This window comes from Protopterus annectens, chromosome 8.part0 (assembly GCF_019279795.1).
Source record: "Protopterus annectens isolate FY-2018-M chromosome 8.part0, PAN1.0, whole genome shotgun sequence".
Lineage (NCBI taxonomy): Eukaryota > Metazoa > Chordata > Ceratodontiformes > Protopteridae > Protopterus > Protopterus annectens.
The window spans coordinates 767,871,500-767,887,676 of NC_056741.1; the positions used below are offsets into that span (position 1 = coordinate 767,871,500).

Here is a 16,177-nt window from a genome sequence, read left to right on the forward strand (position 1 = left end):
GTCCAGCATTACTAAAAACATGCAAACTCGCTTCTCCCGTTGAGAATGAGGCTTCCTCCATTCTTGCAGTGACACTTCCTGTTTCAGCATGAGACATCATCTCAGTGGGTGGAGTAGACTGTTCAGATGTAGTTAACCGGTTATTAGGGATAGCATGTCCATTTCCTTGAGTCCATGGAGTGGGTTTCGGCCAAGAAAATACATTTCCTTTCATGAAATCTAATGAAGCCCTCTGCATTTTCTTTTTCTTAGCCTGTAACAGTGTGCTGTCAAGTCTTGTTAATGTGTTGTTCAAATCTAATAAAAACTCAGCTATCTAAGCACTTGACATTACAGAAGCCAATTGAGTTGTCGAATATTGGCTTCATTACTTAAATCATTCTCAATTGTTGTGTAGTTGTTTATTAGTAGCCTCATATACCTAAAACTCATTTCCAAGTTTCATTTCTGCCAACTTGCTAATAGTTCTGGGTAAAGAGACCCTGAAGTAGGCATTTTTAAGATACATAGACCCCTAGGAATTATTTTGAAGCACAAACAGGCTTCCGTGTGTTGCCTTTGCCATTGTGTTTGCTTAAGTTTTGTCATTATATTTTCAAGTTTTCTCATTCATTGTAAAACCTCTATATCAACTGATTTAATTATTGACTCTTGAGCATTAGTAACCAATTGTTGACGTGAAAGTTTCAACAGAGGATTGCTCTCTGTTCTTCGTAATCGCAAAAAATTAACAGTACCTTTTGACATCCTTTCTCCATCAATAGGCGATTGGTGGGTCTCTTCTGTCATGTCCCTTCCATTAACCAAATAACAATGCAGCAAGAAAGAGAGAGAACGTCAAAGGTAAAGGGCCTCACAAAGTAAGAAAGCAGTCCAAATGTAAAACACAAAGTGAGGCTCACCGCGACAATTGAAGCAGACCGTTAAACTCTTTATTCCAAAGAAGTCACAATGCAGTAAGCGCTTTCACGTCTCAAACGATGCTTCATCAGACTTTAAAACTAAATGTTAAAAGCTGTTTAAATGCCACTTGTAAATCAGCCAACCAGTAAAACATGGACATCAATTAATAATCTCATTAACAGTTTAAAGCTACAAGTACAAAAAATGTTACCAACTTACAAAAAACATATTTTTTAGCTTACAACACTACTTTAATAAAATGAATCTACCTTGATTTATATTACCTTATACTTACTGTTAAAGTGCACAAGTAAATAACAAAGAGTTTTACATTTTTAGTCCCGAGTCAAGAATAACGCTTCAGGATGTGCAAAATACTGGTTTGTTCCATAAACAGTTCTGGGAGACTACCTTTACAAAATTTCAGATCAGTCTCATAGAACAAAGGAAAAAATAAATATACCTTTCCTTATCAATTTCACACATGTAGAACTTTGACGTAACATAGGTTTTAACAAATCATACAATTTTAAAATGATTTGTGCCCTCGTGTTTCTCGCTTAGAGCTTCACGTGAACACTTGACAAATATGTCTTTTTAAAACACAGATCACCTGACCTAGCAATCTGTCTTTTGACCTTGTATCATTCAGTAGCAATGCACTATCTTTACAGACATCCTTAAGACTCATCCCCCAGCCTGAGAAGGCCAGAGCTTACAAAGATTCCTGACACATTGTTTTTCTTTCTTTTCTTTATTGACATTTTGAAACCAGACTCTTTTAAACATTGGTAACATCCCTTAACTCATTCAGCACTTACTTTGCCGTCAGCTGTCTGTCAGTACAACTATAAAGAGAACAGAGTTAAAAGGTGCTTGAAATATAAAGCTACAACTTACATAAAACTATATTTTTGACAATCATGCATCTGTTTTACCTTTTAATTTTAACATAAACATATTATAAACATTTTGTTTGGCTCATTTGTGAAGAAACTCCAAGTTAATATGCATTTTGTGAAAAATAATCATGAGACAATATAGTTTTCCATAACAGTCCTTCCCATTTGACACTATCGGTGTCACACAACACACACAATTATATTTTAATTCTTTATAATTTGATAAAATATGCTTCAGCATCATAGGATTCAGCATCTAAAGTGATGAAATTTTCATTATCAGATACTTCTATAAATGGCATTTCATGTGCAGGTGAGGATAAGCATTTTGCAATTACAGCCTTTAGCACAGAAAATAGTAAAATAACTAAAATAATTTGTTTGTGTCTTTCGGCTTTTCCCGGTTAGGGGTCGCCACAGTGGAACTCCGGTCCGCTAATGATTGGCAGTTGATTTTTACGTACCGGCTTGCCAGGCCTGACGCACAACCTTCAACGAAGGTACGCCCATTCACGCATGTCTCCAAGCAGAAGACGCTCTAGCTGAGAATCGAACCGGACAGCGTCTTACTGTGAGGGGACAATGCTACCGCAGCACCACCACTGTTATTGTAATGATATATAGTAATATACTAGTTCCCAGGTTTCCAAATATACTGCCCAACCAACCAAAAAGTGTTCACTGTTTAGATGTGCTGTCCAGGTCCTTGGCCCTCTGTTCCATGAAATCAGCCAACTTTTCTTGTTCCTCATGATTGTCACTAATATAAGAGCAACAAGGCACATGACCCCCTTTGGCCACAAGCATTATGTCAAGTGCTAACCGATTTTGTAATAGCACAGTTCGAATTTCAGTCATTTCTCAATTTGCCATCCTGATGTGATGTGAAATATGATTTGCCATCTCCTGAAGAATTTGAACAAGCATGGTGATTTTGAACATTGTCCTTTGTACTCCATACCCATGGGTAAAGACTGAAAATACTTGCTCTGCCCAGTGAATTGTATTTTTATTTCTCATTCTGCCTGCTGGAGGTTTCTCAAAATGTTGAACAGCAGGAGCAATATTGCCCACAAAACAACATTTAGACCACCATAAATGTAATAACAATCCTCTATCATGCCCATTTCATGCCCCCAGTCATTGTAAAGAGTTCAATACACTTTCATATCTAGTGTCATTTCATTTGCTGGTTTCCACTGGCACAGTTCCAGTTTTTGCATAGCATGTGTCTCTACGATTTGTGGTTGCAAGCTGAAGAGACACAACCTTTGAAAAGTCAGTCACATTATAATAAGTTTGATTAGTGCCATTCAGATACTTTTCAAATGTCACATGTGATGCAGGGATTGGAATCATGGGAATATCTGCCTTAGAATGATGACATAGTTGTGAACACACCCAACAGTTTGTCACATTTAAGTTTACAGCATATTGGCAAAGAAACAGCAGGAAACTATTTTCTCTCAACTAGATTATAAGAGGAAACACCAACAAAAACAGACCAAAAGTACCCGTTGTCACTGGATGCATCATGGACTGCTGCCTGAATTGATTTTCTCTTAATCCTTCACTGGGGCAGATGATTTGTCTCTCACACTAAGATCTTCCTTTGCTGACAAAGATGATTCATCTGGAGCTTTCACAGAATAAGACTTTATTTGAAAAGTTTTAACATAAACCCAATCACTGGGCCACAGTTGCTGACAGAGCTGGTCAGGAGCTTAAGAAAGAGTTCTCATACAGTTCTGTGATACTGCTGCAAGAAATATATAAGCTTTGTACAGTAAGACAGTATAACGTCATCAGTTAGAGTTAATTCTTCATTTGACACATGGAGAGTAGCTGGAAGGGCCATGGGTCTCCCCATTAATATCTCATAGGGACTCGATCTCCTTTTAGTATTTAATGTACATTTCTTACTCATTAATGACAAAGGAAGTGCCTCTGGCCATTGAACATTTGTTTCAGTACAAATTATTGAAATCTTATTTTTAAGAGTCCTATTAACTCTCTCTACTAATCCAAATGACTTTGGATGGTTGGTACAGTGTAAGACTCAACTTAGTATTAAAAAAAGCTTGCATAGCTCTCTGATCAGGGAATTAAAATGAGTTACCTAGTCACTATTGATTTTACAAGGTACACTAAATCTAGGTATACATTTAAGTACAATTTTTTAACAACTATTATAAAATCTGCTTTGTGATATGCGTAAGCTTCCACCCATGCAGAAAACATAGAGACCACTACTAACACATACTGTAAATTACAAACGTTTGGCATCTGGACAAAATCCAGCTGCACATTAACAAAAGGTCCCCAAGGTGGTGGTAAGCATGCAACCCTAATGTTTGCATTTTTGCTAGCATTATACTCTAAGCATATTACACAGTTATTAACAAACTGAATTATCAAAGAGGAGACATGAGAGGTATACCAACTGTGGGTAATTTGATTAAATAAAACTGTCATACCTGCATGGGCTGGTAAATCATATGACCTTACCAGGTAAGGTAGCAAGAAGACAGGAACCTCCAGTCAGCAATCTGGATGTCACCATAACCCATTAGGGAACTTAGAACATCTGTCCTTAAGTCATCTCTGAACTTCTCCTCATGATGCTTCATTTTGGAAAGCTGATATTCTTTTAAAATCAAACACATCATCTCTGTTAGAGTCTTCCAACAACATCACATGAACGTTTGTACAAAGTCCTTTTACAACTTGCTTAGCAGCTTGATTTGCCAAATTATATTTCTTTGAAATAGTATCTGTACCCCTTTGATGGACACTACATTTAACTATTGCTAATTAATATTTTTTTAGGTAACAAAAGAGACTCTCATTTTTTGTTAAAGCAAAATATTATTACTCGTGCATTCAGATATTCTTGCGACCAAATGTTTATTTCGATCTCTTCCAAAGGCATCATCCACAAATAGATCCAGTTCAGCTTTGTGTATAGGAGTGTCCTTTAAGTCATTTCTAGAAAAAAGCAGATAATTAGTCACACACGCACACAATCATGCTCTTCACCATTTTTAGCAGTAGGAACAAGGATGCCGAATTTTAGAACAGGACAGAGTATGAGGAAATAGATGGATCAGAAAGAAGTGTAAGTTTATATTTAGTAAGACATCCAGTCATGAGTGTTTGAGTTCTCATTTTAAGTAACAGAAATGATACAGAATGAAGAGTGGCTACTGTAAGATCATGCCCAAGCACCAGTGATTATGCAAAATCGACTAGAATGGCAGCAGCAGCCACCGCCCTTAAACATGGTGGAAATCCCTTTGCAACAGAATCAAGTGCTGTACTATAATAAGTTAATGGACGACTGTTGTTCCCATGTTTCTGTGTAAGCACCCCCTGAGTAAACCCATTTCTTTCATGACAAAATAAAATGAAAGTCTTTCCATAAACTGGTAACCCTAAAGCTGGAGCAGTAGGTAAAACTTGCTTTAAATTTTGAAATTCATTTTCCTCTTCAGTATTGCAAGGGAGGGGCTCTGGTGTATCTTGTTTTAAAAAAAAAAATTTCCAAGCTCAAGCAACGTCTACATAGTTAGAAATACCTTGTCTACAATATCCTGTCATACCTAAAAAAAAATCTAAGCTGATGCTGAGTAGTTGGACATGGGGCTTGCTTGCTTGCAAGCTATTTCCTCAGTATGAGATGGCAACATCTGGCTGCTACCTTGAGATATTAAATGACCAAAATAAAGTACCTGAGGTGACCATAGTTGCAATTGTTTTTCTTGACACCTTGTATCCTTTTTCCGCAAGTATAGTTAAAAGGTGTAGGGTATCTTGTTGACGTTGCTGAAAAGAAATAGATGATATTAGTAAATCATTTACATATTGCACTAACTCAGATTCACCTGGAAATGTCACATCTTCCAAATCTTTTTTTTTTTTTTTTTTTTTTTTTTTTTTTTAGAAGTGAGAAAATAATGAAGGAGATTCAACGTATCCTTGCAGCAATCATGTCCATCTATACTGCTGTCCCTTATAAGTAAAAGCAAACAAAACTGACTTTCAGGGTGGATAGGTATAGAAAAGAATGCTGAAGGATTTATCACAGAAAACAATATTTGACTGTAGGTGATATGCAACTCAGTATTGTTGCTGGATTTGGAAGCACAGGAAAAGTGGGTAATACTGCATTGTTTACAGTCGTCAAATCTTGCACAAACCTGTAAGTATCTTTTCTTGGCTTTTTCGCAGGGAGAATAGGAGTATTCCAAGAGCTTTTAGCTGGCACTATTATTTCTTGTTGTATCAAAGACTGAATTACAGGTTTGATTTCCTGTTTTCTGGTTTCAGTGGATACTGCAGAACTCTAGTGAGAGGTTTAGATATATTTAATTTTATTTTTATTGGTTTTAGTTAGCAGGTACTGCTGCACCAGTTTTTCATTTGTATGCCTTCAAAATGATGTTCCTCAGTTTCTGTTAAGACTGCTAATACTTCCCCCTCTGATTCTGTTGGAACATCCAAATACACCTCTACTGGTGTGCAATAGATAGTACAACCCAGTTTGCATAACAGGCCCCTCCATAGCACATTAACTGGTGCAGAAGTACTCAAGAGAAAAGAATGCTTATTTTTTTTAATTGGTTTTAAAGAAATGGGTATAGGTTTTAAAAGAGGATATATAACAGTAGAATTTGTTACAACAACTGCCTTTACTTTATGTTTTGATACTGGTATTTGACTATCTGAGGTAACTTTTAATACAAACAAATGAATTAGGTTAAGATGTAACAGTACCATGCAGACCTTGTGTCCAATGGACAGTTTTCCAAAATGCAGGAGTCTGAGAAACTTGTACAGGAGCTACCCATACTGGTATATATGGGGGTGGGAGTGCAGTCCTCTTTAGAAGTCTCTGCTTTTTGGCTATCCACAGTTTCGTCCAAACCTGCCAAAACAGGATAAAGGGATCCCTTTTTACTGGTCTGTACTGTCATTTTTAACCTCTTTCACCTGTAGTAACATCTTTTTATTAGTATTTTGTAATCCCCTTAAAGCTGGTTCCTGTTTTCTTTTAAGAGCTTTAGCATACCAAGAATAAAATACTGCCCATTGTTACCCACTTACCTTGCTTTTCTTTTTTTATCAAAATAGCCTTCAAATTTTCTAATTTATCCTTACCATAAGTTTCATTTAATGGAGATACTTTACCAGAGCAATTTTTAATAAACTTAAACCACTCATTCAAATACTTACAACTTTTTTTCTGAATTATGATACATAATATATGCAGGTGTTTCCTTTACAAAAAACTGATCCTGCCTGATTAACTTTGCTCCCATTTTTCCTATTAAGACTTACCTTGCAGATCCTGGAAATTCAGAAAAAAATGACTACATCAATTCACACAAAATTCAGGGAGGGAAGAGTAGGGCTTCTGTTGTCACACAGTCATATCGTCATACCTACATCCCAACATGCTATGGGCTCATAAACTTGATTTACCAGCACATACATCTATGTCCCAACATGCTATAGGTTCATAGGTTCATAGGTTCATACTAGGCTATCTGCCCTAGGGCATTTATAAGCCTAGCCAGAGTGTGTTTGGCTTTTGCCACCCATTTTAAATTAATTTTGCTATGCCCTTTTTCGAGGTTAGTATACTGTGCCTCTGTCTAACAGTGACACAGAAGTGATACCCGGGGTAAACCTACGATCCCCCATCCACTCATCAAGATTCCTCTTGAAGAGAGTCAATGAGGGACTCTGCCTAACCTCGACTGGGATTTTATTCCAAAGTGAAGGGAGCCTCTGGGTTATGAATCTGTCCCTCCAGCATGCCCTATTTATTTCAGTGCTGAGGTTCAAGTCTCTCGAGCGCGTAGCTCGATGGGATTTGGATTTTCCGAGGTGCAGCATGTCCATTAATTCTGGGTTGGACATGGCTTTATATGTCAGGCACAGATCGCCTCTGAGTAGGCGGTATGCCACTGAGTAGAGCTGGAGTTTCTTTAACCAGGCAGCATATGGCATCTGTTTGAGCCCTTTGATCCTCTTGGTGAGGTACTTTTGGGGTCTTTCCAGTTGCTGCAGGTGTCTGGTAAGGTACATCCCAAAAGGGGCATTGTACTCAATTATGGGCCTGATGAGGGATGAGTAAAGAGGCATGATGACCTCCCCTGATCTAGATGTGAATCCCTTCATGATTAGGTGGGCTATATAAAATGTTTTTCTAACCACTTTGGCCACGTGGTTGTCAAATGAGAGATTGCTATCAACTTGGGTCCCTAGGTCCCTAATTACTTCTTCTGTACTTAATGGATTACCACCTATGTAGTAATTTGTGGGCACTTTGTTTTTGCCAAAGGGGATGACTATACACTTTTTGGCATTTAGCTTGAGGCCATGGCTCTGGCACCAGTTGTCTGTTTCTATGAGGCCCTTTTGGAGGATGCTTGTGTCGGCTGGAGAGTCGATTATGGCACCCAGTTTGCAGTCATCTGTGAACTTGGTCAGCCACAGTCCTTCCTTGTTGGCTTGTACCTCCGAGAAATATATACCGAACAAGAGAGTTCCCAGGACTGAGCCTTGTGGGATGCCACTTGTAACTGGTTTGGAGTCTGACATGGCTCCAGCAATTCTAACCATGTGGGTTCTTTCCTTGAGCCAGTTTGCAACCCATCTAGTGACATAGGGGTTTATATTTAAGCTGGTGAGCTTATCTATAATGCCCGAGTGGGGTATTGTATCGAAGGCTTTTGCGAGGTCCAGGTAGGCTGTGTGGACCACCTTCCCCTCGTCAATGGCCTTGGTGACTGTTTCAAAGAAATCAACCAGGTTTAAGAGGCAGGATCTGCCCTTAACAAAGCTGAACTGGGTAGGATCCAGTGTCTGTAGGTCCCCAATATCTTTATTCATGAGGTCCATGATGATCCTTTCCATAGCTTTGCAGACCAAGCTAGTCAGGCTTATGGGGCGATAGTTTCCAGGATCCGTTGAGGCACCACCTTTGTGGAGAGGGACCACTGTTGCTGTACGCCACTCTTTGGGTACATATCCTGTAGTAAGGCTGAGATTAAACAGTAGTTTTATGTTTGGGTTTAGCTCTTCTTGGAGTTCATGTAGGACGCAGCCCAGGACACCATCTGGTCCCATTGATGCTGTGTTTTTTGCTTTGGAGAGGGCAGCTCTTACCTGAGCATCTGAGATGTCAGGGGGGCAGCACTCTGCTGGGATAGATATTTGCCCTTTTGGTGGGGGGGGGGGAGAAGTTTGCACTGAACCTGTCGGCTAGGATGTTGGCAATGTCTGTGGGTTCGGTGTATTTTTTGTCATTTTGGACTAATTCTGAGCATATCTGGGAATTCCCACCCAGGTTCCTAACATAACTAAAGAAAGCCTTGTGATTATCCTTAGTGTCCTGTGCAATTTTTCTCTCGAAGCTGGCCTTAGACGAATTTATGAGTGCTCGTAGTTTTTTGCTAATACTGATCAGAGATGCCTTCCCTTTTTGGGATTTTGCTCTATCATGTAGTAGCTTCCTCCTTCTATTGTACAGTTTGTTTATGGCTGGGGTCCACCAGACAGGACGTCTGCCTTTGGAGGATTGGGTCTTGGTTTTATTTGGGATTGCATGATCCATGCATTCCTGAAGGTGTTCATAGAATGCGTTTATAAAGGATTCTGCGGTCTGGGCCGTATTTTCCACAGGCCCGGGGGTTTGAAGGATTCCACCTCGGTTTTGAGGAGTGTGAAATTTGCTTTAGAGAAGTTTTTCACTGTGGTTTTCAGGGCAGGGGATGGAGTCGGGATGTGAATATCCAGTGAGATTAGTTTATGGTCTGATATTACCAGTGAGGGATACACTTCTGGTCTGGAGCATAGAGTCCCCATGTTGGTGATGATCAGGTCCAGTATGTTTTCCCCTCTTGTGGGAGTGGTAACAAGTTGTTCCATAGCATTTGAGTTTATAAATTCTAGGAACCTTTGGGCTAGGGTGTTGGAGCTAGAGTAATGCTCCCAGTCTATGTTTGGGTAGTTGAAGTCTCCCAATATAATGGTGTTTGGAGAGACCTTGATATTTTCCAGTGTTCTCAGGAAGGCCGAGTGGGGTTTCTGGGTTTGGGAGGGTGGTCTGTAGCAGGCTATAAACTGGAAGGCAGTTTTACCCACTGTTAGTTGCACATGGATAGTCTCTGATGCTTCATGCTGTGCCACCAACCTGGAGGTGTAGGTATCCTTGACGAATATTGATACTCCCCCTCCTTTTGTGGTTCGGTCCAAGTTTTGGGGCCGAAAAACATGGTATGAGGTATAACCTGGTAGTGCTGGGGTGCTCTCGGGAGCCTTGAACCAGGTTTCTGTTACTGCACAGATATCAATGTTCTCCATGCTAAGGAGAGTTTTGAGTGTGTGCATCTTGAGGTTTAGACTTCTGGTGTTGAGTAGCATTACTATTAGTTTCTTATCCCTTGTGATACCTATGGAGGTGGGTTTGTCTTTTGAGCCTTGCCTAAAAAAGGCACTATGGGGGTAGCAAGAGCCTTTGCCAATATCCGAAAGCCCAGGGGTGACAGGTGCAAGCCGTCCCTAGCGAAGCATCCTGACTTGTGGAGCATGTCATCCCAGGCTGACAGGCATTGGATCCCCTTTGAATGACACCAATACTTAAGCCAATTGTTGAAATTGATCATCTTGTCTTCATATTGTGACATCATTCTTGGTGAGGGTAAGATGCTACTCAAGGTCAGGGTCATACCAGCCTGGGCTACATGCTCAGAGAGCTCCTCTATGTCTCTTTTCATGTAGTCCAGGGAGGTACATCTCAGGTCATTCACACCAGCATGGACAATGACTGAGTCATATTTCTACTTGCCTTGGAGTGACCTGAGTGCTTTGTGTTATGTGGCGGATCCTAGCGCCCGACAGGCAGCTCACCATGACCTTCTCCTTGTTCAGCCTGGTGAGCGGGACGTCAGTGTGCCTGACGATAGAGTCATCTATTACAAGTGTATCAGGTGTGTTGTTTAGCCTTAAGGGCTGTGACTGTTTGGCACACTGGCTTTGTGAGTTATCTGTTGCACGTGTTTTGTTTTGGGGTAGCGGTTGCTTGGGTGTCTGCTTTGGAGGTCTCTGCTGCTTAGGCAGATTTTTATTTAGAGCCTCCGAGTATGTTTTTGTGTGTTTATGTGTTTGGTTTGCTGTCGTGGTAGGTCTATGTGAGACTGGAATTGTAGTGAGTGTGGTTTCCTTCTCCTCCTGACTGGTTTCGCCAGTACTGAGTTGAGAGAGCTTAGCCTCCAGTATGGCTATATGGTTGTTAATGAACTTGATTAAAACAACACATACACACACACACGCGCATACACACACACGCACACACACACACACACACACACACACACACACACACACACACACACACACACACACACACACACACACACACACACACACACACACACACACACACACACACACACACACACACACACACCTATGTCCCAACATGCTATAGGCTCATGAATTTGATTTAAAAATACACACACCCTTATATCACAGTATGCTATAGGCTAATTAAATTGTATTTAACAACACACACACCTATGTCCCAACATGTTACAGGCTCATGAATTTGATTTAACAATACACACCTATGTCTCAACATGTTACAGGCTCATGAATTTGATTTAGCAACACACACATATGTCCCAACATGCTATAGGCTCATGAATTTGATTTAACAACACACACGTATGTCCCAACATGCTATAGGCTCATGAATTTGATTTAACAACACACACATATGTCCCAACATGCTATAGGCTCATGAATTTGATTTAACAACACACACGTATGCCCCAACATGTTATAGGTTCATGAATTTGATTTAACAACACACACCTATGTCTCAACATGTTACAGGCTCATGAATTTCATTTAACAACACACACGTATGTCCCAACATGCTATAGGCTCAAGAACTTGATTTAACTTTAACTTTAACTTTTTTCTCTCTCTTTTTAGTCATACATTAAACAACACAAACCATCAGCCATATATTAAACAACACAAAACATCTCTCATGCCTCTTACATTTAGTCCTGTGGGTACTACTTTCAACACATGGCACCTCCCTTTGTTAAATTCCCTTTTTTTGTATGCACATACACATTTTCTTATTTTCTGTGGGGTCCTCCCACTATTAAGCAATTTCTGTGGGATCCTCCCAGTATTACCTTATATATACCTAACAAACAAATTTCTGTGGGGTCCTACCACTATTACTTTACAGATACTTAGCAAGCAAATGTCTGTGGGTTCCTTCCACTATTACCTTACATATACCTAACAAGCAAACTCAGTCATTCAACAAAACAGCTATTTACTCATTCCATTTTTTAACTACGATTATCTAAAAGACAGAAAAAAAAAACATTTTTCACAAATCCATTTTCCACATTTCCACATAGTATGTTTGCACACCCTGAATAGTTAAATATCTGAATCTCTGACAATTCATTACAAAACAGTGTGGAATTCACAGAAGAACTTTCTGTGCTAGGTCCTTGTAATTTATTCCACACTGCCCTGCAGCAATACCAAAGTTCAAATCTGAATCACGGCACCAAATGTTAAAGTGCACAAATAAATAACAAAGAGTTTTACCTTTTTAGTTGAATCAAGAATAACATTTCAGGATGTACAAAGTACTGGTTTATTCCTTAAACAGCACTGGGAGACTGTTTTTACAAAATTTCAGGTCAGTCTCAAAGAACAAAAGAAAATAATATTACATATATACCTTTCCTTATCAATTTTTATGCATGCAGAACTTTGACGTAATATAGCTTTTAACAAATCATACAATTTTAAAATGGTTTGTGCCCTCATGCTTCTTGCTTAGAGCTTCATGTGAAAACTTGACAAATATGTCTTTTTAAAACACAGACCACCTGGCCTAATAATCTGTCTTTTGACCTTGTATCATTCAGTACCAGTACACTATCTTTACAGACATCTTTACAACTCATCCCCAGCCTGAGAAGGCCAGAGCTCACAAAGATACCTGGTACATTGTTTTTTCTTTCTTTTCTTTAATGACATTTTGAAACCAGACTCTATTAAATATTAGTAACATCCCTTAATTCCTTCAGCACTTAATTTGCCTTCAGCTGTCTGTCAGTACAACTATAAAGGGAATGCAGTTGTAGGATACTTGAAATATAAAGCTACAACTTATATGAAATTATATTTTTCATAATCATGCATCTATTTTACCTTTTAATTTTAACATAAATATATTATAAACATTTTATTTGACTCATTTGTGAAGAAACTGCAAGTTAATATGCATTTTGTGAAGAATAATCATGAGACAATATATTTTTTCATAACAATACTATCTGAAAGTGAAGGTATTATTTTTATTATAGATACTTTTCACTGATCATGCAATATGGCTTAATGACATCAAGTTAAAATTAACTTAGGTGTTTGCTGAAAAGATCTTTTTGTCATGGCAATTGTTTTCCCACTGCTAAAAATGTCCATTTTGCCAAATAGAGGCATTCAATGGCTACACTATTTTTTTTTAGAAATAATATGTAGTATCAGTTATAGTATCAGTGTTCAACAGAAAATGTCACATGCAGTACCTTCACACAATACCACATGTACCCCAATCATACTATTTAAATACAGTGCAAAACAAAAATAGAAGAAAATGAGGAAAACACAGAGCCATGGCACATATGATCAGATGGGACTCTCATATGACTTTGTTAAAAATCTGGCTCCAAACTTATATTAACTACACAATTTATAAACTTGCATTCCCATGGGTGAATCTTCAGCCATAACTGCTAGCTTGCATTGTGCTGATGATACCTTCGAATAAAGTCATTTTGTTATGTTACTCAATGAATATAAAATCTCTCACTTTCATAATGCACTCTGCAGAGTTTATTTTCAACACTCAAAATAACTTGTACATGTTGTCCTTGAAGTTAAAATTTTAAATGTAATATGTAGTGATATTTCTCATTTTGTAAGGCTGGACATTGTACAACAATATGGAAGAATTCAAGCACAACTGCTTATTACTACACTGATATCATTCACAATTTTTGTTAATGTACCCCAATACATTTTGCATTTTCAGTATTTTAACTTCTTTTTTACTAAACAGACAGTATTTCAGCCTACCCCATGAATGGGCTGCAATGCATTTTACAATATTAAATGTTCATTCGCTTTCAATGTGCAGAATCATTTTCCCATAGCAGATTCTTGTGAGTCCTTTGCATTATATTAGTGAAATTGAATGGCTATTTCTGTGACACTATAATGCTAAATAGATAAGTATTCATATTTTGCTCTGTTATTGAAAAAGTTGAATTCTACCATAAATATTACTATATATAAGTAGGACTACATTAATGAAATTGTAGAAAATAACTAAAGAAACAATGTTTTATTGATATGTCTGAGAATAATGTCAAGCATGCATAGATGTACAAATAATTACAAATAAGCTTCAAAGTTTCACTTCAGTTGAGTGGTCACATAAAAAATACAATATAAAGTACTGTTACTTCACTATGTGTTAAAATTACCTGCAGAAATGCACTAGTGTGGAATGTTATTAATTTTCTGTCAGGTCTCACTGATTTCAAAACTTGTCTATGTTTAAATTACATTTTAGGAGTCATCCTACTTGATACAAAAACAGGCATCTGGTTAATACATAGCACACCAAAATTTCCTGCCCAAAAGAACTACACCTGGCCTTCCAATGCAGTCCGCAATGGTCAGTCATTCATATGTGTCACCTATCCATATGATCAGTTTAAGGATATTGGTAAGTGCTCGAAGTGTGATTAAAAAATAATTACATGTTATGCACATAATGAATGATAAAATGTTAAAACAATTAATTTGCATTAATTTATATTTTCACTATTTTTTCTGATGAAACTGAGTGAAAGCATAGCAACATGATGGGTTTAACTTACCAAGAATGCTACATCTAGTGAAAAAGGTTGTCCCCAGAAAGATGCACAGACTGAAGGCAATTTAAGAATGGATTACAAAACACTGCAAGATTTACTTAAAAAAGAAAAAAAAAGAAAGAAAGAAAATTTAAGGAACCTAGTGTGTCCTTAACTGACAGGAATAGTCAAACTCAGTAACTGATAGGAGAGTGTCTCCATACCTCCCAACCGTCCCGAATTACTCGGTTTTTACCGAGTTTTGGGGTCCAAAAATGGGGTGCCACGATTCCCGAGTGGCACCCCTTCATTTCCGATTTTTTTCTTTTTTTTAATTATGTTTTTCCCTTTTGAGCCGACGTCATCACTTGCGCGATGACGTCAGCTCCATCGGCGCTACCAACCTGTTGGAATTGAGCTGAAGGGCTCACATTTCCGGCTACCAACTGTTACTGTTCAAATTATCTGCGAGCGGGAATTCTGGTTGTGGCTTGGCTCGGCTTCTGCGAGCGTGAAGTTGGGAACTCGTCTGAAAGATTCAACCAGGGAGGGTTTGCAAGTGACAAGAAGTGGACCTGGGTACTGCTCTGTCTGATAACGTAAGTGGAAAACATCAAACATGTTTTATTTTGGCTGCGAGTGGGCAGTCAAGTGATTAAGTGAATCTTATTTTGGGCATTCTGTTTCTTCCGTGTAAAAGAGTATTTGCATTTTAGTATAGTTGGTGTTTACAGCGCTGCCAGCCTGGGCTACTTCTGTAGCTCTTGCTTTTTGCAACAGAACTCATGCATAATGGTGTGACAGAGGTTGGCTCCATTCCAGACGGCCCCATTTTTGCATTTAAATGTATAAAGCTGTGTAGTGTAGTTTTCTTTGAACGCTAACGCTCACTGGGTTGTCATTAATGGCCCTGCTCATTCTTTGCTCACAGTGGTATGTTATCGAGTACTGGAGGAAAAACCTTTCCAAAATCACTAATTTTGAAATTGTTTGTTACGAGCCAGAGGAGCTCTGTAGCACTCATGTCTTGTCAGTTGAAATCCTTGATTTAGAAGAGGAATGAAACAGACATCCCCAAGATGTATCATGCACCAGCTTGGGAAGCAGTTACTTCTGACAAAAGCTCTGCACTTTTAAAGGAGGCTAGTTATTCTTTTGCCAAGTGTGACACAAATCCAATGTTGCAAATGCTGCTATACTGGCATGTGTTTCATATGACCGTATCTGAATTTCTTGGCTTACTTATGCCAATTAACAGTATTAGAGAACTTTTATAAATCTGGTGCAGTCATACGTTAAGACTGCTGCACACACAAATTGTGCAAACCTTTAATTCAGATGCCGGTAAACGGACCTGAGACTAGTGACGCATTGTAATGGTGTTTGTGTAGTGCCAAT

At 38.6% G+C, this 16,177-nt stretch overlaps 1 protein-coding gene across 1 annotated transcript in view; it reads left to right on the forward strand.

Annotated features, from left to right (window-relative positions):
- Positions 1-16,177, forward strand: part of LOC122808045 (deoxyribonuclease-2-alpha-like) — a 182,422-nt gene that overhangs the window by 77,474 nt on the left and 88,771 nt on the right. The window contains exon 5 of the mRNA XM_044079033.1: positions 14,494-14,649. Within this exon, the coding sequence (XP_043934968.1) occupies positions 14,494-14,649 (156 nt within the window). The remainder of the gene's footprint in view (positions 1-14,493; positions 14,650-16,177) is intronic.